At 45.8% G+C, this 20,578-nt stretch overlaps 1 protein-coding gene across 4 annotated transcripts in view; it reads right to left on the reverse strand.

Moving 5' to 3' along the window:
* The window catches only part of MTCL2 (microtubule crosslinking factor 2), an 87,650-nt gene extending 83,021 nt beyond the window's left edge, over positions 1-4,629 (reverse strand). For 3 of the 4 annotated variants that reach the window (XM_083443956.1, XM_083443957.1, XM_083443958.1), the window contains exon 1: positions 4,203-4,629. In XM_083443956.1, the coding sequence (XP_083300082.1) occupies positions 4,203-4,625 (423 nt within the window). In that variant the 5' untranslated portion in view covers positions 4,626-4,629. The remainder of the gene's footprint in view (positions 1-4,202) is intronic. The other variant, XM_083443955.1, reaches the window with a different exon arrangement.
* Positions 4,630-20,578: the final 15,949 nt, after the last annotated feature.

Below are 20,578 nucleotides of genomic sequence, written 5' to 3' on the forward strand. Positions count from 1 at the left end.
AGCCTGTGTAATTCTAGCGTAAAAAATATTCAGATCCATAACTTCCAAATAAAAGCAGGGAGAACATAGTGGTGGCCTTGAGGCAGAGAAAGGGCATCCATGAACTAAGAATGTCACAACTGCAAGGGGCAAATCAAGAGCCAAGATTTGTGTACTAGAACTTCTAATGTGGCTGTCCCTTGAATCATGCCACTGGGTGTAGTTGTCTAATCCTATGGAAGAGCTGAGTGTGGGTGGTGTTCAACTATGTTTTACAGAGCATAAACCCACTGAAATTAATCAACATGGCTAATTTAATACCACCCCCGATGTTGTGGAACTGACATACTTTCAACAGGTCTCTAAGGTGCTACTGGACAATTTTATTTATTTATTATGCTTTCAACAGTTAGAATGCAGATAATAATAGCAAGGAAGGTGAAGTCAGGTGTTTTGTATTTAAAACATCAAAACAACCCTTGTTCTACTCCTCCCTCGCCCCTCCCCCCCCAAAGGTAAGGTTGACCTGAACAGACACAGCATTTGTTTAATGACAAGGAATGCCTGTAGGAAAAATAGGAGCCAACACTTACTTGAACATAGTAGTTAGAAATCATGCACATTGCAAACCCAGGACACAGACTGAAAGTATATGGGAGTAGGAATGACCAACACAGTAATTAAATGGGGGAGGGCTGAGTCACCAAGTGGGTCAGTAAGGACTCTCAGCCATGGATGTTGCAAAAGATGACTTTCTCAGGTGCGATATGCCACACATGGATGCACGCCCACCAAATGCCGGATTCCACTGCTGGCTCTTCTAGCTAAAAGAGTGGAGAACAACTGTTCTGAAAGGCAAGAACAAGACCTGGGTAGATAAAGCATCCCCCAGAAAAATGGTTGCACAACCATCTTCTATACCTAATGATTTTTTTCCTAGCTTGTTTTATATAAATCAGATTAGACCAGCATATTGGTTGCTTTTTTCCAAATACTATACAATATAATCTTACACTTAAGGGACTCTTGCTCTCCACCCTGCCAGACCTCTCAGAGGCACTAAGAGCCTGTGCTTCAGCCAGCAAACTAATCCACTATCTGAGCTGGTTGTTATATGCAGCCATTCAATAAACACCTACTACCGTTGCCATGCCAACATCATCCTGCAAAATAAACCCATCATTGCTCAGTAGTACTACCAAGAGAAGCAAGGCAAAAGCTGAGCTTGGCAACAGCCCAAAGACTCCTGCACTCCCTACCATTCCAGAAACCACAGGGATACATGTCAAGCAATATTCTTACGTTATCCAAATACTACTGAAACAATTCCTCCAAGTCACTCTATGGGCACATCTGCAAAGAAGCTTTCCATGCTATTAATTAAGCTAGAAACCAGAAGCATGGAAAACATCCTCCAAGAAAGCAGGTACATTTTCCCCACTTTGAAGATGGAAAATGCACTGACATTGTAGAATGCATGACTGATACAAATATCTGACAGATCAGCCCATCTGCCCGAAGCCGGGCTCAGGGCGGCTAACAACACTAAAATAGTGCAACATTATAAAAACATTATAAAAAATTAATTAAAATCAAATTCAAAATTGATGGCAACCATAAACTAAAGTTTGTAAAGATTGCCAAAGGAGGGAGTCAGGCTGCACCCTGACCAAAGGCCTGGTGGAACAGCTCTGTCTTGCAGGCCCTGCGGAAAGATGTCAAGTCCTGCAGGGCCCTTGACTCTTGTGACAGAGCATTCCACCAGGTTGGAGCCGCAGCCGAAAAAGCCCTGGCTCTAGTTGAGGAATATTAGAGAATGCTGAAGTTTCAACAACAACATGTGGATGTATGGGAGAGTCCAGAAGCATACTAAAAGTGCTTCTAAAACTTTTAGAAATTTCCATGTGGATGGGCCCTGAAAGTCTGTATAGAGCTGTATAAATATACTGCATCTTTCTGGGTGGGGAAAGGGAGCACATACAACAGGACCAAGTGTGTGTCTGAGACTAAATAAACCCTGCAAAAACTTAATTACCTCCAAAATGGGAAATTCTGATACATAGAGGTGAATGCAAATGCTGCCCCACATTGGGACATCTGTTTGCCAGATTGGGAATTTCAAAACTAGTAAGTATTATGGAACTGAGAGGTGCACCATCAAGTGTAATTAAGAAGAGAACCACACATTACAACAGAAACATGGGGTTCACGATTCACTCATCATGCTATTGTAGGAGGGCATTCACAATACAGAATTGGCAAGTGGAAGAAAGAGAGTGTGCTTGCAGGAGAGAACCACTGGTTCTTCCCTGCAAATAGCCCCCAGCTCCCACAAGGATCAAACACTGTCTTCCCAACCAGTCAATTTTTCCATACAAATCCCTCCACTCCCTGGTCGTTTTTCACCATTTTTTGTCCAGACAGGCTCTGAAATCAGAAGGAAGCTCAGCAGAAAAAGGAGGATGGGAAAATGTCTCCAGTGGGGATTTACAAAGAAAAATCTGCAGACATGTGAGTGGTTAAAACATCCCTTTTCACCATTTCTCCCCAGGAAATGCCATATACACCAGGCGTTTGCAAATGTAGATTTGGGAACATATCTGTCAAAGGATGTGCTTCAACACATTCACCTGGCTTCTGCACAACTCTGTGTCCCAGCTGTCATAACTAGTAACACTCATCATACAGATTCCTCAGATTCTACACAGACCCTCTATGCCACAGCCAGGCATTCCTAGAAACACCCAGTAATGCAGCGGAAACTCTTCGGCAATCAGGGGCTGTGCTTTACATTACAACTTGGATACAGAGTCACCACAGGGAAGTGGCCTCCCATGATGATAAAATAACCTGCAACCAGCCCTAAGAAATTGCACATAGCCCCTGGAATTATTTGCTTAATTAGGCCCCAAAGTCTGCCTTCCTTGAAACACTGATGTGGCTAAGACTTGTACTAGAGAGTCAGGCTATTTATAACAAGAGAAAATCCTGGGCACCTTTTAGCATGACGCTGACAACTATGAATTTGATTCCGGCAGCAAAGAATTTGAAATAAATGCCGGGATGTGAGGAATTAGCTTTGATTTCAAGATAGAAGATATCTTCCTCTAAGGATATGTAAGTTCTGTTTGATGAGACGAAGCATATTTCTCCTTGGGGCTTTATGATGCTATACAATACCTTCTTTAGGAATGAGAGGCATCAGTACCAACATGGCTTTCTCTGATACCAGAGAAGGTCTTAGTGTCACTAGAAGGCATCTGGTTCTACATATGTTGGGGCTCTGTTGTACTAGACAGTGATGCAAAGCCTCAGTTACATATGACCGAGGGACAGCTATTCCATTTGATTCTAGAGTAGAGAAGTAATTGACACTATGGAGCGCCTGCTCCAAGGAACTGATGCTGGGCTGGGGGAGGAACTGCCCCATGAGGCAGAGGAATGCCAATTACAAGGAGCTTTAGAAAGCCAGCAGGTGCTGCCTCTGAAGATGTGGGCATGTTCCACATAACCAGCATCCTGTAGATGCTGGGCGGTGGAGATCATCTTTCATTACAGAGCGCCAGTTCCAAGGAAGCATTCTGAAATTCTGGGTGGCAACAGGTCCTGCCTAAGGTCACAATATATCCGGCACGTAAGATTTGTTACAAAGGGGGCATTAATCCTACCACACAGCAAGATACTTTTTCAGTATTGCAATGCCAGGCACAGAGAGGAAGGCAAGAAATGATCTCCCAGTGGTACACAGCAAGACGTTTGCTGCTTTTAGGAACACATGAACCTGTCTTATGCACCTTCTGCATGCAGACCAGGACTGCAGGGAGATGCCATGTTTGAGGATGCGCAACATGTTCCACAGGGATAACGGCCTGCAGGCATTAAAATATGTCTTCCCTGTGCAGGGGAGTGTCAATGTTTGCTTTGCTGAAAAACACCTGTTTAATTTAAAATTTAGTTAAGGAGGGTTCCTCCTTTTGGGGGAGGGAGGGGTGTTGGAGAGGAGGGGCGTGTCTTATTTTCAGAGGAGGACACGCCTGCCCCTCCTGGGTCCGCTTGGTGCCTGCTCCCTTGTCCCACGAGGCTCGGAGATTAGGGTCGGGGAGGGGATATGTTGCACGATGCTGCTATGGGGAAACCGGCGGGTGTTTTGTGGGGAAGCGCAGTTCCCGAGAGCTCGCTCTCTCCCCGCCGAGCTGCCCGGAAGCGAACCCAGCGCCCCTCACCTTGAGATAGTCGTTCTCGGAGCGCAGTTCCTCCAGCTCCCGGGCGACGCCCGCGTCCAGCAGCTCCTCGGTGAGGTCGGAGAAGGCCAGCGAGGCGCTGAGAGGCAGGCGGCTGCTGGCCAGCGAGGCGGCCGTCGACGGGTCCTCGGGCAGCGGGGACGCGCCGTCGGCGGAGGCGCTGGCGGGCTGGGCCGGGGCGCTGCTGCTCGGGGGCGACTCGGTATCGCTGCCGCCGCCGCTCAGCCCGCCCAGCTCCAGCAGCGACAGCAGCTTGGCCTCCTCCGAGGCGCTGCAGTCCGACACCTCCGAGCTGCTGTCCGTGAGGGCGAGCGGCAGCTGAGGGCGCGACGACCCTTTGGCGGAGCCGCCGGAGGTCGCGGCCCCCTCGCCCCCCGCCGCGGCCAGGCGGTTCCGCCCCTTCATTCGGGCCCCGGCGCGGCCTGCCGAGCCCTTCCCGACGCCCCGGGCCCCCGCCGGCGGCGTGGCCTTGCCCTTCTTGTCGCCGCGGCCATCCTTGGCGCCCCCAGCCCGGCGCGAGTGCCCGCCCCCCGCGCCCGGCTTCCCGGAGGAGAACGAGGCGGGCGAGCCCGGGTGGCTGCCGCGACGGCTCTTGGCCAGCGACCAGCCGGGGACATCCTTGGGTCTGGCCGGGGACGGCGCTCGCTGGAGCTTCTTCTTCTCGGGAGGCGGCGGCGGCGGCGCTGGAGCCGAGGCGAGGGGCTGGCTGGACTCCGCCTCAGCCGGCGCTGCCATCCCCGGCGGGCTGTAGGCGCGCTGCCGGTTCCTCACTGGGGGCCCCGGAGCGCTCGGGGGCCACAGTCGCTTATCATCCTCGCGCCCGAGGAAACCCGCTCCGTCTTCTCTCCTGAGCTGCGCGCTCCCCGGACAGGTCTCTCCGGAGCGAAAGAGGGTCAGCTTGGCCGCTAAACCGCTGCTGCCGCCGCGCCGCGACGGTGCTTCCTTCGCCGAAAGCAGCAGCAGCAGCAACAAGCTCCTCCGCCTGCCTCCCCTCCTCTGCTTTCTCCGCCCAGTCGCTAAGCCGGTGACGCGCGCGCGGTCTGGGAACAAAAGGCGGAGAGAGGCGCCCGAGGGGGGCGCTCGGATCCTCGAGGCAACAGCGACCTCCTTCTCCGGACGGCTGAGCGCCGAGGCAGTTTTCTCCCCTCTGTGGGTGGAAAACAGAGAGAGAGAAATATGGCGTGCCGGCCTGTTTCGTATTTCTCCCGGGATCCTGCAGACTGGGCAGAAGCGGTACAAGCAGAGCTCTCAGCCCTTAGCTTTTATTTTACACCGGGGTTCAGCCCTGGAGGAACATGCAGGATAATGAGTGCTTCTGAGCACACGCAGAGTACATTCGCCTCACTACAGTGGCGCTTCGTATTGTATCTGGGATTAAGAGGCACGCCTTCCTTCCAGGCTGCAGGATTTGTATTTTCCGGATATGCCTGAGCGCCCCCGACACATCTGTATTTTTAACTAACTAACTATTAGGCTGGAAAATGCTGCTTCCTGTCCATTGGCTTAAATAAATAAATAGAAATAATAGTAAATAGTAAATAAATAGAAATAATTAACTAACTGACCAGTTGTGTCACAGATAACTCTGTTTTGGGGGGCCCCACATAATGCCCCCCCAAAATAAATTTTGGCTACACCCATGTCCCCGTCTCTGCAAACCCCGCTAGATTTTTTCTCTATTGAAAGCCAAAGGACCAGCAAGTTGGAAATATCTCGGATCTGGTCCATCATTGCAAAAAATCAGGAAATAGCCCTGCAATTGTTGCATTCGGGAGAACGGACAAGAGGCAGACCCTGCAGGTGAACCACCGAACAGATGGGGGAGGGAGAGAAGACATGAGTAATTTAATACGGTTTGCCTTTGTTTCTGCGGAAGCAGCCTTTATGACAGATTTTCTTTCGCTTCTGAAAGTAGTAGCTTGCAAAGTAAGGGGAAAGAAGCAACCAGCCACATCAGAACTGGCTTCTAAACTCTTTTCATATCCAAGTTTCCATGCTTTGCACATTTCTTCCTATGTCCTGCTGTGTTGTTGTTGTTGTTAGTCGTGTCCGACTCTTCGTGACGCCATGGACCAGAGCACGCCAGGCACTTCTGTCTTCCACTGCCTCCCGCAGTTTGGTCGAATTCATGCTGGTAGCTTCGAGAACACTATCCAACCATCTCGTCCTCTGTCGTCCCCTTCTCCTTGTGCCCTCAATCTTTCCCAACATCAGGGTCTTTTCCAGGGAGTCTTCTCTTCTCACGAGGTGGCCAAAGTATTGGAGCCTCAGCTTCACGATCTGTCCTTTCAGTGAGCACTCAGGGCTGATTTCCTTAAGAATGGATAGGTTTGTTCTTCTTGCAGTCCATGGGACTCTCAAGAGTCTCCTCCAGCACCATAATTCAAAAGCATCAATTCAAAAGCATCCTGCTGTGTTACCACTGTGTAAATAAATCTGCCTCCTGGGCTTTCCTAAGCTAGACTTCCATCAAACTGAACATGTGTGTGTGCGTGTGCGCGCGCATTATTATACTACAAATCCAAATATATATATTTTTCAAATAGTTCAAAGGCCAACTACACCACTGTGGGACCCTTCGAGATGAACTTCTTAAACCATCTTCCACCCACCCTCTTGCTCATGTGTTGCACCCACTATGCTACACACAGTATTTCTTCCTGAAAGCATCTAATCAGGGGTCCAAAGATGCTCTCAGAATCACTCCTCGGTAAAGAACTTTGCACATGCTCTAAAACTCAAGACTTTGCTCAAGCAGATGATATATACATAGGGACGCGGGTGGTGCTGTGGGTAAAACCTCAGCGCCTAGGACTTGCCGATCGCATGGTCGGCGGTTCGAATCCCCACGGCGGGGTGCGCTCCCGTCGTTCGGTCCCAGCGCCTGCCAACCTAGCAGTTTGAAAGCACCTCCGGGTGCAAGTAGATAAATAGGGACCGCTTACCAGCAGGAAGGTAAATGGCGTTTCGTGTGCTGCGCTGGCTCGCCAGATGCAACTTGTCATGCTGGCCACGTGACCCGGAAGTGTCTGCTGACAGCGCTGGCTCCCGGCCTATAGAGTGAGATGAGCGCACAACCCTAGAGTCTGGCAAGACTGGCCCGAACGGGCAGGGGTACCTTTAGCTTTACCTTTTTAAATTAGACTGACTTTGATTATTTTATTTATTTATAGTATTTATAAAAAAATAGATACCACTGTATCATAAAAAATTATCACAGTGGTTTGCAACAATATCAAAACACTTTCCCTTTCCCCACTTTTATCCTTTGATATTTGACTTCATTTTCTCTCTACAACCTTCCCCATGGGAGAGGAGTCCTTGACTGTGTGGCTCAGACATGTCTCAAGAAGAGAGCCAATGTGGCTGTGGCATAGAAGTTAAACTCGCAGTGTTTCTCGAACTTGGGTTCCCAGCTGTTGTTGGACTACAACTCCCATCATCCCTAGCTAGTAGCAGTGTTGTTGTTGAGAATAAAACAGAGGAGTAGAAACCACTTACACTGCTTTGAGTTCCTTAGAAAAAAGGCAGGGTATAAACATTAAGTCCCTACTGTAGCACTGTGTCACCTTGTCCTATGCCAGCTCCAGACTGCCATTATTGCTTGCATGCACACTGACACTCCTTTTCTTTTCTTGATGGGATTTACTTTGATTTATTTTCAATGCAGGCCAGATGTTCAAGCTGAACACTCTTGCCAACTATATTGCTATTTTATTTAAATCTGTAAAGTGTTAATTTATGATGATGATGATTCTACATCAGCCAGCCTCTTGATAATTAAGCAGCTAATCAAGACTAGCATTATCTTCAAACTACTTGGAATAATCTGAAGAGAGTTGCATTATTCTGCAGCTAGTAGGCTGGCTATCAGAAATACAGCCTTTCTGTTTATCTACAATGGCTGTAATGCCGGAGTTTTTTTATGCTATGGAATACTATTTATATCCATTATTATTACAGTCAGTTGCCAAAGGTGCATTCCTTCAGCTTGTTTGGATAAAGCCTCTCTGGTTCCCTTCCAAACACAATCAATCCAACTTAGGGTTCTTCCCTTACTTTCTATATATAGCCTTAACTGAATCTGAATATTATCCTGGCTTCATCCTACAGCTTTAACCTCTTCCTTGTCTGAGTTTTGGAGTTTCATGTATTCCAGCAGTTCTTTTTTGGTGTTGTTGCTGATGCTGCTGTCGTTCCATTTCTAAGAAAGTGCAGTCCATGATGATCTCATCTTTGTGAGAAAATTCCCATAAAATATTGGGTAAAAATTCAGTTATGCAAAACTCCCATAGAGAATCGTAGCTTAAAAACTGGCTTGTTCTTATTATTTACATTTCTACCCTACCTTTCCTTCACAAAGCTAGAGGAAGCATACACAAGTAGCTCAAGCTGCCTTCCATTCAGGCACTGACCAGACCCAACTCTGCTGAACTTCAGTGATGCTGTTGCATCAGATTATTTCTGCAGGCCAAACTAGATGTGACACCGCTCATATAATTAGTACTTGGAATGAATTGCTTTTTGAAAGTAAATCACAGGTGCAAGGATCCCAATCCGGAGTAGGACCATAGTATGCAGGTAGGGGTTTTGGTTTTTTGTTTTATACCTTCTGCCTCCTGCTGCAGTTCTGATCTAGATTGCCAGCCCACCATATTCCTCATTTGCATTGTGGATACAGCTGCCATTTAAAGGAATAAGAGTTTTCACCCCAAATGCAAATAGCAGGCACAAAATCCAGACAGGCTGCAGCAGGGGCAAAGAGTTTAACAAAACCCACTTCCTCACATCAGAGTTCAGATGGGAGACCCCATGCCTACAATTAGCTTTTCCAAAAAATTATTTTGCACACACTAGTTGAGGACTGCCCATGTTTAAATCCCAACTCATCTGTGAAGTTCACTAGATGACTTGAGACCAGTCACTAACTCTCAGCCTAATCTAATTCGCAGGGCTGTTGTGAGGGGAAGGGGAAGCCTCGATGTGTCATCTTGAAGCCCTTGGAAGAAATATGAGATGGTGGTGATCTTGACATCAATTGTGTTAAAGAGGACAGCAGGGATGGTCCATCCCTTTAAAAACACAACACGGGGGTGGGGGGCTTAGCAGAACTCGCATGTGATGCATAACTTCCAAAGCATAGGGGTTCATTCTTCAGCTCTACAGTGTGCACAGAATATGAGGTTCATTATCCTATTACAAAACTCCTAACAGCCAGACAAAGCAGTCTCTTGGACTTGCAACCTTCCAGGCCTGACTTAAGGTAAATTGATGTAAACACAGTGCTTTGCAAAATAGCAAAAACAACTGTGGCAAGGGCATTTATCGAGTCTATGTATGACTATGATTCAGATTACTTGCAAGCCAGAGTTATTCTAACCATTCAGGGATGCGACACTTGTTGTCTTCCAGTTGCCACTTGTGGCCTTCCAGACTCCAACCCCCATCAGCCCCAGTTGCCATGGTCAGGGTGATGAGAATTATAGAGCAACACCATCTGGAGGGCCCTATCTTGATTTAATTCATGGAAGTGCTAAGAGTAGAAGAAGAGGAGGAGGAGTTTGGATTTGATATCCAGCTTTATCACTACCTGAAGGAGTCTCAAAGTGGCTAACATTCTCCTTTCCCTTCCTCCCCCACAACAAACACTCTGTGAGGTGAGTGAGGCTGAGAGACTTCAAAGAAGTGTGACTGGCCCAAGGTCACCCAGCAGCTGCATGTGGAGGAGCGGGGACGCGAACCCGGTTCCCCAGATTATGAGACTACCGCTCTTAACCACTACACCACACTGAGTAGATTTAAAAACAAACAAACCCAAAGACTCCTGTGACAAAGGCTAACAAATTTCTTGCAGCATAAGCTCTTGTAGACAGGAGCCTACTTCATCAGACAGTGAAGATAATAGAGAGAGATCTTGTGGGGGTGGGACATTTTGCAAGATGAGATTAAAAGACGAGCAAATACAGGAAAGCAGAGATACCATACAAGTCAGTCAATTCAAATTAGTTGACATTAAGAAGCCCACAGACAGGCAGACTCAACCCTTTGCTGGGTTGAAAGATAAAACTCTTTGTTGTTTCTGCTGCAAAAGACAGACATGGCTTCCCTTTTGGGAAAAGAAGATAGCATGCCCCTTAAAAAAAACAAAAACACCAGCCTGGATTGTAGCACTTCATTCCTTTGGACATTTCTCATTATGCTTAAATTATTCAACTTCCACTTTTCTGAAATATATTTTTGTACTTCTGTGCCATGCAAATCCCCAGCCTCATCCTCCTCTTTCCACCTTACAATAGCATGAATTTAAGCCAGTGGTGGTCATTTGATGCAAGATGTGCAGTCTGATCCTACACATCTGCACCAAGATGTCAAGTCCTATTGAGAGCAATCACGAGACTACCCAAATTAGAAGTGCCCTTAAATTATGTACCAGGCAACTATGAATCTTGATTTTCAATAAATAATAAAAGGAGTTGGAGGAGCGCAATTCTCACTGTGAAGGCAGCATGGCAAGGGGAGGTTTATCACTTCATTCTCCACTGAGATCTGAATGGGGACTGCCCCCCTCTGGATGGCTATTAGCCTCAGAAGAAGTAAAAGTCCCCTTTGAAATAGGATTGCAGCCTTCACTGTGCAGCCGTGAGTTCCGCAGGCTTAGGTGGGACAGTCAAACAAGGCTACAGCCAAAATATTGAAGCAAACCAGCAGCCAGGAAGCCTGATCTTTATTGTTGCAACAATGACTCCAAACTACAACATAGAAGAAGCAGAAAGAAGCAAAGTTACAGGGAAACAGGCAGAGGGCCTTGTCGGTTGTGGCGCCCTCCCTGTGGAATGCCCTCCCTTCAGATGTCAAGGAGAGAAAGAACTACATAACTTTTGGAAGACATCTGAAGGCAGCTTTGTATTGAGAAGTTTTAAATGTTTGATGTTTTACTATGTTTTATATGTTTTCGCCCAGACGGGTGGGATATTATTATTATTATTATTATTATTATTATTATTATTATTATTATTTCAGTGTTCATTCTCTTTGGAGTGCCATCTGATCACAGCAAACATGTCATTCAAACTGACACAACCTTCCAAAATGGGCAGTTATGCAATAAGATGGCAAATGGGGAAATTATCACTATTATGAGGTCAGAAGCCTTTAGTTTTAGCCTTATGGACTAAAATATCAAAGTATCTATTTTTCAATGTACTGTTGCAAACCATCCCAATCTCTGAGCAGTGTAAGATTCCAGGATGCTCCAGGTGCTTACCAAGGGCTTGGTTTCCTTGGAATGAGGGGCAATGGTGTATTTATTAAAAATGGTTTATTTACACATGTACATAACCTGAGCCTACGATGAAGGGGCTCACAGCATTAATACCGCAGAAGGCCTTGCTCCTCCCATCGCCACAGCCTTGGATTCAAGCAGAAATTGATCATGACTCTCACTCTCTGGCTTCTGCCTGCTTCTAGTTCAGCTCATACACACAACTCTAGCTTTTGTCTTTCTTACTACCAGCCAGGTGAGGGAGAGGAGCCCAGCCATTTGCTCTCTGGCACAGAGCAGTATCCTTTCTTAGGGTCCATTTCCAAGAAACTGGCCTGGTTTCTTCAACAACTGAATCCACCACCAGATCTCAACCCTTGATAGATCCAGGGGATTAGAAGGAACTCAAGGCCTCATATACCCTAACCCCACCACAACTCACAACAATCTCTCCCCCCCTCTCTCTGTCTCTGTCACACACACATACACACACACAGCTTTTTATTTCTCTCTGAATCACTTTATAGTCCTAATTTGTTTCAAATCTACATATTGCCGTGCATCTTAACATTTTTACTTCCCTGCCTCTTTTCCGGATGCTTTGTCCTTTGAGAGAGAAAATATTATAATAGGGAACAGTATTACAGATGGTCCTTTGTCTCTGTTTTATTCTGGTTTGTATCTTCTTTGCATCTGTAGGCAGTGGTATCTACTAAGCTTGTACTTACACTGAGCATCCCATGCTTACTGCTTTCCCTAAGGCTTTGCTCATTTGTGTATATGCACAATTTGTAGCTGTTTCCAATTTACCTTGCCTGATGATTACCAGGAAACATAGCTCTTCAAACTTTGCTGTTATTTTCCATCAGGCTTTTTGCTTCTCCTTCAGCCTCTGCAGTGACCAACCCTGGTAAACTGAGGACTCAGGCTTACTCAGTGCCCTCTGCAGGAATATTTCCTGGTAGCATCAGTCCCGAGTCAATCAATGATGCTCACTCTCCACATTTTGATACAAGTGAAATAATGCACATTACCATCAGAGCACTTACCTGCACTCCATCTGAAATTATCTGTGACTACTCAGACCTTGTCCACTTTTCACTAACCCAAAATTTCTCTATTTCAGAAAAAGGACCCCAAGCCTATGAACCTAGCCTCATCAGAATCCCACCATTGGTTCTGTTTGCACTGGTAATTTCAAAAAGATATCTAGCAATAGTCAACCAGAGTTCAATGTTTCTATAAAATTCATCTCAACAAGCATTTACAGTGTGGACAGAAATGCAGAGTCTCTTCCACTAGAAAAGCATTTAAACATTTACTTGGGGATAAACCTGCTGCTGCTTTTGTGTGTGTGTTCTCTGTTTGGCTGTCCTCCTGCATCGGTAGTTTGTAGCTCTGTGTCTCATAAAATGTTACATTATCAGCGTGTAAATCAAAGCTGGCATTCAGCACATCTCAGGAAGTCATGTGACTTGAACACAGCAGCTGCAGGCACAGCATGCTAAAGCAATCAATGGGGCTGTCTACTCCACCATTATATTGTGTCAGAAGCCCTGGCAGCGAGGCAGTTGTCTCTCTGTACGGCTGCAAATTGATTTGAAGCCATAGTTTAAATCTGACCAAAACAGTACTTTTGCCACAAAACTAAAATATTGGCCTATCTGGGATGGTGGGAATTATGGTCCAGCAACATCTGGAGGGCCACAGGTTTCCCAGCCCTGCTGTACATCTTTGATAAAATATGAACTGTATATAAAGGGCTCCTTGGCAGGTCTGATTTTAGAGGTCAGGTAACACAAAAGTGTCTGGCTTGCCACACTAAGCAAGCCTGAGCAGTGTATATGGAGATCCTGGGCTGTCTAGATGAGACCACACCCTCCCACCCCCAACCTTACTGATGTCCAAAGGAAAGCAGAGTACTGTAATATGTTTGGCATCAGCTTGGCTGCAGGAGTTGCCGGAAGGAGACATACAAGGCACCATCCCACCATTTTAGGGATTCCACTCTGGATTTGTGTAGGGTTTACTTCTGAGTCGTTTCTTCTCCTGGAGATGTCCTGCAAGACAGTGAGTATGAATTGTTCCTTGGAGTTTACTCCTGAAGCTTTTCTCACAAATGGGTATAGCCACAAGGCATCAGAGGTTTAGGATCAGAGTCTTCGTTCTTGAGCTACCTTCCCAAGTTGACAAGCCCCATCTGCCTCTCATTTCTCTCATGCAGAAACTGCCTTCTTGACCATTGGACCCACTATTGGTCTCATCCACTAAATCCACCGGGATTTGATGGAGTGGGGGAGTAGGGAGCTAACTACTTGGTAAATGCAATATGCCCACAAAAGAAGCACATCCTGAAGGAAGACCCAGGCTCTGCACCAAACAAATGCCCATTTATTGTGCAGACAAGTGTCCATATTAAAACAGCCTTAAGAATCTGTCATGCAAGCTACACCTGCTCAAATTCCCTCTTCTACACAATTAGTAATAAATAGATATACCATTTAATTACCACAGTAGCTTCTAAACCAGGCATAGGCAAACTCCGGCCCTCCAGATGTTTGGGACTACAACTCCCATAATCCCTAGCTAACAGGACCAGTGGTCTGGGATGATGGGAATTGTAGTCCCAAACACCTGGAGGGCCAGAGTTTGCCTATCCTATTCTAAACTATTAAAGAAGCAGGAATCCTGCTCTATTTTTCAGCTGGCCCCGTGTCCGCTTCTCTGCTCCAGAGAAGCGGACACGGAGCAATGGATCCAAACTACAAGAAAGAAGATTCCACCTAAACATTAGGAAGAACTTCCTGACAGTAAGAGCTGTTCGACAGTGGAATTTGGTGCCAAGGAGTGTGGTGGAGTCTCCTTCTTTGGAGGTCTTTAAGCAGAGGCTTGACAACCATATGTCAGGAGTGCTCTGATGGTGTTTCCTGCTTGGCAGGGGGTTGGATTCGATGGCCCTTGTGGTCTCTTCCAACTCTATGATTCTATGATTCTATGATTCTATGAATATAGGCACTGCTGCTAGGGACACGGGTGGCGCTGTGGTCTAAACCACAGAGCCTAGGGCTTGCCGATCAGAAGGTCGGCGGTTCAAATCCCCACGAGAGAGTGAGCTCCCATTGTTCAGTCCCAGCTCCTGCCCACCTAGCAGTTTGAAAGCACGTCAAAGTGCAAGTAGATAAATAGGTTTACCTTCCAGCGGGAAGGTAAACGGAGTTTCTGTGTGCTGCTCTGGTTTGCCAGAAGCAGCTTAGTCATGCTGGCCACATGACCCAGAAGCTGTCTGCGGACAAATGTTGGCTCCCTCGGCCTATAGAGCGAGATGAGCGTGCAACCCCAGAGTCGTCCGCAACTGGACCTAACGGTCAGGGGTGCCTTTACCTTTACCTTTACCTAGGCACTGCTTCCAGAGCTACAAAAGCCTAGAAGAACTTCAGAACTTTTTACATATAGTGACTAGATGATGCATGAATCTGTCGATTTCTGTTCTTCCCATATTCTCGTTTTCCATCTTAAATTGAGCTGTCCACTTCTTCACTTTTGTTTGTGCTATTTTTAAAGTCCTCATGGAAATTCACCAGCATTTTAACATGAATATTACAAAAATTTGGAGAAGTGCACATTTTGAAGGATGGCTGTGTTTGTATATTGTTCAGGAAATTGTGAATCAGGGAGGCTCTCCTTTTAGTGAAACACCTGTAAAGTTAATATTCATCTATGTTCTTGTCAGGTCCTGATGGTGCTCTATGATGTCATGCTCTCTTTTCATGGATGCCTATGACAACAGATATGAACGATGGGATGCGATCTTGATGCTCCCTAATTCAGCTAGCAGGATGGGCTAATACAGTCATGACATCCATTCAGGACCCAACAAGAAGTGATGTTAAATGTGCCAATGGGGAATTTTCTCCCTCTCCCTCCTGCCAAAGCAAACACCAGCTTCGGAGGAACAGTATTCCTCAGGACTACAGCAATGGAGAAAAGGGTTAAATACTCTACACACCTTTGCTGATACCCTTAATTATGAGCCCCAGCCGATACAATGTGCATTTTGAACACCTGCACTAAAAAGCTAATGCATATTATCATGTGTAGTGTGGCCCTTAAGAGTTCATGGTTGAACAGAGAAACTGGGAAAGCTAATTTCCTGAGAGCCAAAATTATTGTTTGGATGGAAAGAGCTCCTTGAAGGCCACACAATTATTAGCAGCAACATGGGGGAGATCAGTGTTAAAGGTGAAGAGGGGTCATGGCTTAGGGAAGGCTACACTTAGAAGGATTTGCCACTGGCTCCAAACCAGCAGGTAGATATATGAGCCTGCATTTCCTCTGCAACTTGCCCAAATGATTGCAGGGTCTCCCTCCGTTCAGGCATAAAAAGTGAGCAAAAGGGAATGAGGGCAGCGGCCTCTCGAATGGTGTCAGTATCAGTCCTCCAGCACAATTAGGTGTCTGTTCAATGAATTTGAGCAACCAATTAATGCCACAATCAATTTTGTCCTCAAAAGCAGCAAGCGAGGCAGAAGAAAACGACGGGCAGTGAGGGCAACGTTCAGCCGTTTGCAAACTCTCTCTCACTCTCTCTGTCAGCTTGTGAAATTGGCAGAAGGCAGCGGGGCTCACAGAGGGATTTGAGAACAAAGTGAGGAAAGGAGAGCTGCCAGATGCCTGCCAATTTCAAGGATGGTGCAGTATCCCAAGAACAGCATCATCGCCCAACAGAACATAATGTGCAGCTTTTGCTTTAGAACACTACAAGCCCATAGTGAGGCTGGGAATGTTGATTTGGCAATTCTGGACTAGATACACAATTTGCAGGTAGTATTTCCAAGGGGAGCTTTCTCTCTAATCCAGACCAAGGTTGCCCTCTCCCCAGCCAATTGGTCAGTTCTGTTACACTTAGGCCAAGGAGTGGGGTTGCGTTAGGCATACATAACCACAATAAGAGTACTAATGCCAAACACCAGTCCTAAAGGTTATTTAAAATATAATAATAAAATGAAGGCAGGAGTGCCTGGCGTGCTCTGGTCCATGGGGTCACGAAGAGTCGGACACGACTAAACGACTAAACAACAACAACCTGTAAAAAAAAATATGATCCTCAACATCAACAAAAAAATCAGTGAGTTTGTTTTAGGGATGGGTTTTTTAAATCACCTAGGGAAATAAAAAAATCTCACTGGCCAACTCAAGAAAATGCCTCCTGACCTCTTCAAAGTGCCTGGAGGGTTTTTTTGAGCAAGACATGATAGCAATTCAGTCATAAGCCATGTGTGCTAGTGGGATAGGGGACAGATGTGAGAGGATTGTGTAGAAGATAGAATTTGTATTTCTGAACAGTTCAAACACTGTTTATTTCCTTTTACGTACATACCTTACAAATTGAAGACATCTGCTTGTCCTGAAAGCAATGTTTCTTTATTCATGACTGCCGTGGCAAAATTAAGACAGCTGACAACTCTAATTGAATGAAGGATGCCTCTCTGGTGGTGGAAAGAGTACTTCTCAACAGCATCTCACCCATTATTCCAGGGCAGCGCTTTGCCTTTGCCATCTGCTGAAGGGCTAAAGAGTTCTCCCTCAGAAGTTGCCCATTTACCACCTCCTGTAAATGTTGTGAAGACCTGCTGTACAAGTGGTTGAAGACAAACAACATATTTAGAGTAAGAAGCACTTTTCAGGGGCAACAAATATGCAATAGATCCGAGGCCAGCCCACCCATGAGGCAAGGAGAGATGACTGCCTCAGGTGGCAGGATTCCCAGGGACAGCAGATCGCAACATCAATCTTCCTTCACCCCTTATTCTTGATATAAATCTTTCCTCACCCCTTCTTCCCTGGTGGGGAGTGGGACACAATTTTGGGGTCTACTTCAGGTGCCAAAATGTCTGAATAGATCTATTGATCCATTGATTCTAGAATAAATTGTCGTGTGCACAAAGTCTATGCTGCAACGTGAGGCTTGCACTCTAAGTGATGAACCCAGTGTTACTGCTCTAAAACTTTGTGAATATCTTTGCCCTTAGGCTGCAAGAACATAGCAGCAAGTCAGCACCTCACAAACGATCAGGTGTTCCAAAGTGCTTCTTAAAGTCAGCATGGTGCTCCTCCTGCCATGCATACTCAGCACCACCCCATGTGAGTGGCTGGGAGAGGTGTTGCTGAACGGAATATTTTGTGATCTTGACCTAATCACATTGGCCAAGAGATCAGCAATAGCTCCAAGCTTTCTTAACCTGTTTGCAGAAATTAAAATTTCTTTTCAAGCTTTGCCACACATGGAAAATGCCAGAGTGAGAAGAGCCACTTGGAATGCTCTGTTCAGTTCTGATATCTGCGCCGCAAAAAGGGCATATTGCAGAGCTGGTAATGTTTCAGAAAAGAGCAACAAAATTGAACTCACCTATGTGGAAAATTGCAGAGCTTGGTGTAGGAAAAAAAGAGGACATGACAGAGGTGCATGGAATTATGCATGGTGTGCAGATAGTGGATAGAGGAATTTTTAGGCCTTCTCCTCTCATAATGCTAGAATCTGGGGTCTCCCAATAGAGCCAAGTGTTGAAAGATTTACGGCTGACAAAAGGAAGAACAGCACACAGCTAAAGTATGGAATTGGGTCCCACAAAATGTAGTAATGGCCACCAACTTGGATGACTTAAAAAGACTGGACAATTAAATGGAGGATAAGACTGTTAGTGGTTACTAGCCATCATGGCTATGTACTATCTCCATTATCAAAGGTAATATGCCGCTGAATACCAGTCACTGGGAAGTAAAACTGAGGAAAATGCTGTTGTGCTCATGTCCTGCTTGTGGTCTTCACATAGGCATCTGGTTAGCTACTGTGAGAACAGGGTGCTGGGCCAGATGCACCTTTCATCTTATACAGCAGGAATCTTGTGTTCTTAACTCTTCTTCTCTCTCTCTCTCTCTCTGTCTCTCTCTCTCTCTCTCTGTCTCTCTCTCTCTCTCTCTCTCTCTCTCACACACACACACACACACACACACCAGACAGAGTCCAGTAAAGTCTGAGGATGTTTAATGGCCATAGCTTGTTTAGTGTTTGTTTGGAGGGAAATGGAAAATTATGGTGTGGAACTGTGGATGAAGGTATGGTTGACAGGTTGGAATCCTAAACAGGAGCACTCTACACTGCAACATTTTGCTGCAAGTCCCACTTTTAAAATAATATTGTCAACCACAATTGTTTCACATACGTTTCAGCGACCAATGGTTCTCTGCTCTAAAAAAGCAGAGACAACCTGGGTCCAGCAGCTAAGGCACCCAGTATGCCAGCATGCAGGCTTAAGTGGACTTTAGCCCAGTTCCACTAGCTCAGGTCTCCATTTTATACTTAATTCCAATACATTTGGGGAGCTTTGAGAGATAGAAAGGATTTATGCTCCAACCTGACCTCAGCAATTGCAGAACCTCGGCACAGCTTGCAGATCAATAAGAGCAGCCCACACCTCGCACAATATTTCCTTTCTGTGCTAGCAGATGGGAATTCACTTCAAAGGCAGAGAGGTTAGGCAAAACACTCTGCCTTCAGCAGAGATCATCATGGCTTCAGAGGTCGTATACAGCTGTATACTGCTCAACACAGCTCTCTGTCAATCGGCAGCAGTAATCAAGGGCAGGCAGAAGCAAACCAAGAAAGAGGATTGGCTGATATAATGCAGCCCGCCCCCTGATATTCAGCAACTTGGTAAAATATTTTTCAAGTCTCTGTTGCGTCTGCTTTGCATTGTTGTCTTTTAAGTGAAAAAAGCAGCCAGCAATGGCTTTGCATTATATGTTCCAGGAGGAAGAAAGGATCACTGTGTTGCTTGTTCCTATCTCAGACCCTTTGTTTTGGCAGGCGGACGGCTGTGTACTCCCCAGTACTTATCACAGAAATGAGACGTAGTCAACATTTTCCTCTGCAGCTTCATCTGAAATTTCCTTAGGGCACAGTTGCATGGAAGGCTCTATTCCTTCCAGTTCTGTACTTTCATAGCAGGTATGATGCAGACTAAGGTATGCTGCAGTTTTCTACATCTGTCATGCAGATGTGGAGAGCAGGGATCAAAGCAGAAGAACAGAAGAAGAGGCCTCCCTGGTGGATTAGACCAAAGGCCAATCCTGTTCAGCATCCAGCTTCCCACAGTGGCTGACCAGATGCTGGTGGGAAGCCCACAAGAAGGACATGACTTGCTCCTGCTGTTGTTGCTCCTGTGACTGGCATACAGAGGCATGTATGATCCCAGAGGTAAGTTATAGCCATAAGGACTATCAGCCATTGATGAGAATATGCAATCCCTTTGCAATCACACCCTTACATTAATGGTAATTACACATGGGACAGGGGAGGGGAATTTGTTCACCTTTAAAAGCAAGGTTACCTAATTCACACTTTATGAAACAATATGTAAAGCAAAGCCCAGCCATCTGGAATTTGCACTTCTACAAGATGTGGCAAACTGTGAGTTCTTCAGCCAAGTAATGTGAACAAAGATGCATATAACAGTGAGGGGGGAAATGCAAAAATGCATTATATTAGGTGTAGTTGCTTTTCAAAAATGTGTATATTAAGAAAAATTGTGTACAAAAATGTCTATATTAGGAGAAATTTGCCCAAAACTCTTGATTAATTTTCTTGAGGGTTTTTTTAATTGTAAACTGATGTGGAAATGTGAAGAACAGAACTTAAAATTGGAAAAATCGGAAACTGAAAGAAACTGAAATTGGCAGAGTCTCCTATTCCTAGGAAGTCAGCTCTTGAACACGAGGAATTAGGATCCTGTGTACTAGCAGTGCCACAGAGAAGGGATCTAATATGAACGAACCAAATCTAACAAAACACAAATTTGGCCTCTCACCAAATACAAATGATGTAACCACATTTTTCCTATTTGGACCTAGGCATGGTATGATGTAGTTGTCCACTCTTGAATAGTCCTCAAACAACAAAGTTCACTCCCACTCATTTGTGGGACTGCCACCCAGGCCAAGTGGCAGGGAACATATGACATTCCAAGGAGCCTGCTGGATTACGCCAATGATCCATCCAGTCTAGCATCCTCCTCTCACAGTGGCCAACCAGATGCCTATG

Source organism: Podarcis tiliguerta (assembly GCF_965153285.1).
Source record: "Podarcis tiliguerta genome assembly, chromosome: 6".
NCBI classification, from domain to species: domain Eukaryota; kingdom Metazoa; phylum Chordata; class Lepidosauria; order Squamata; family Lacertidae; genus Podarcis; species Podarcis tiliguerta.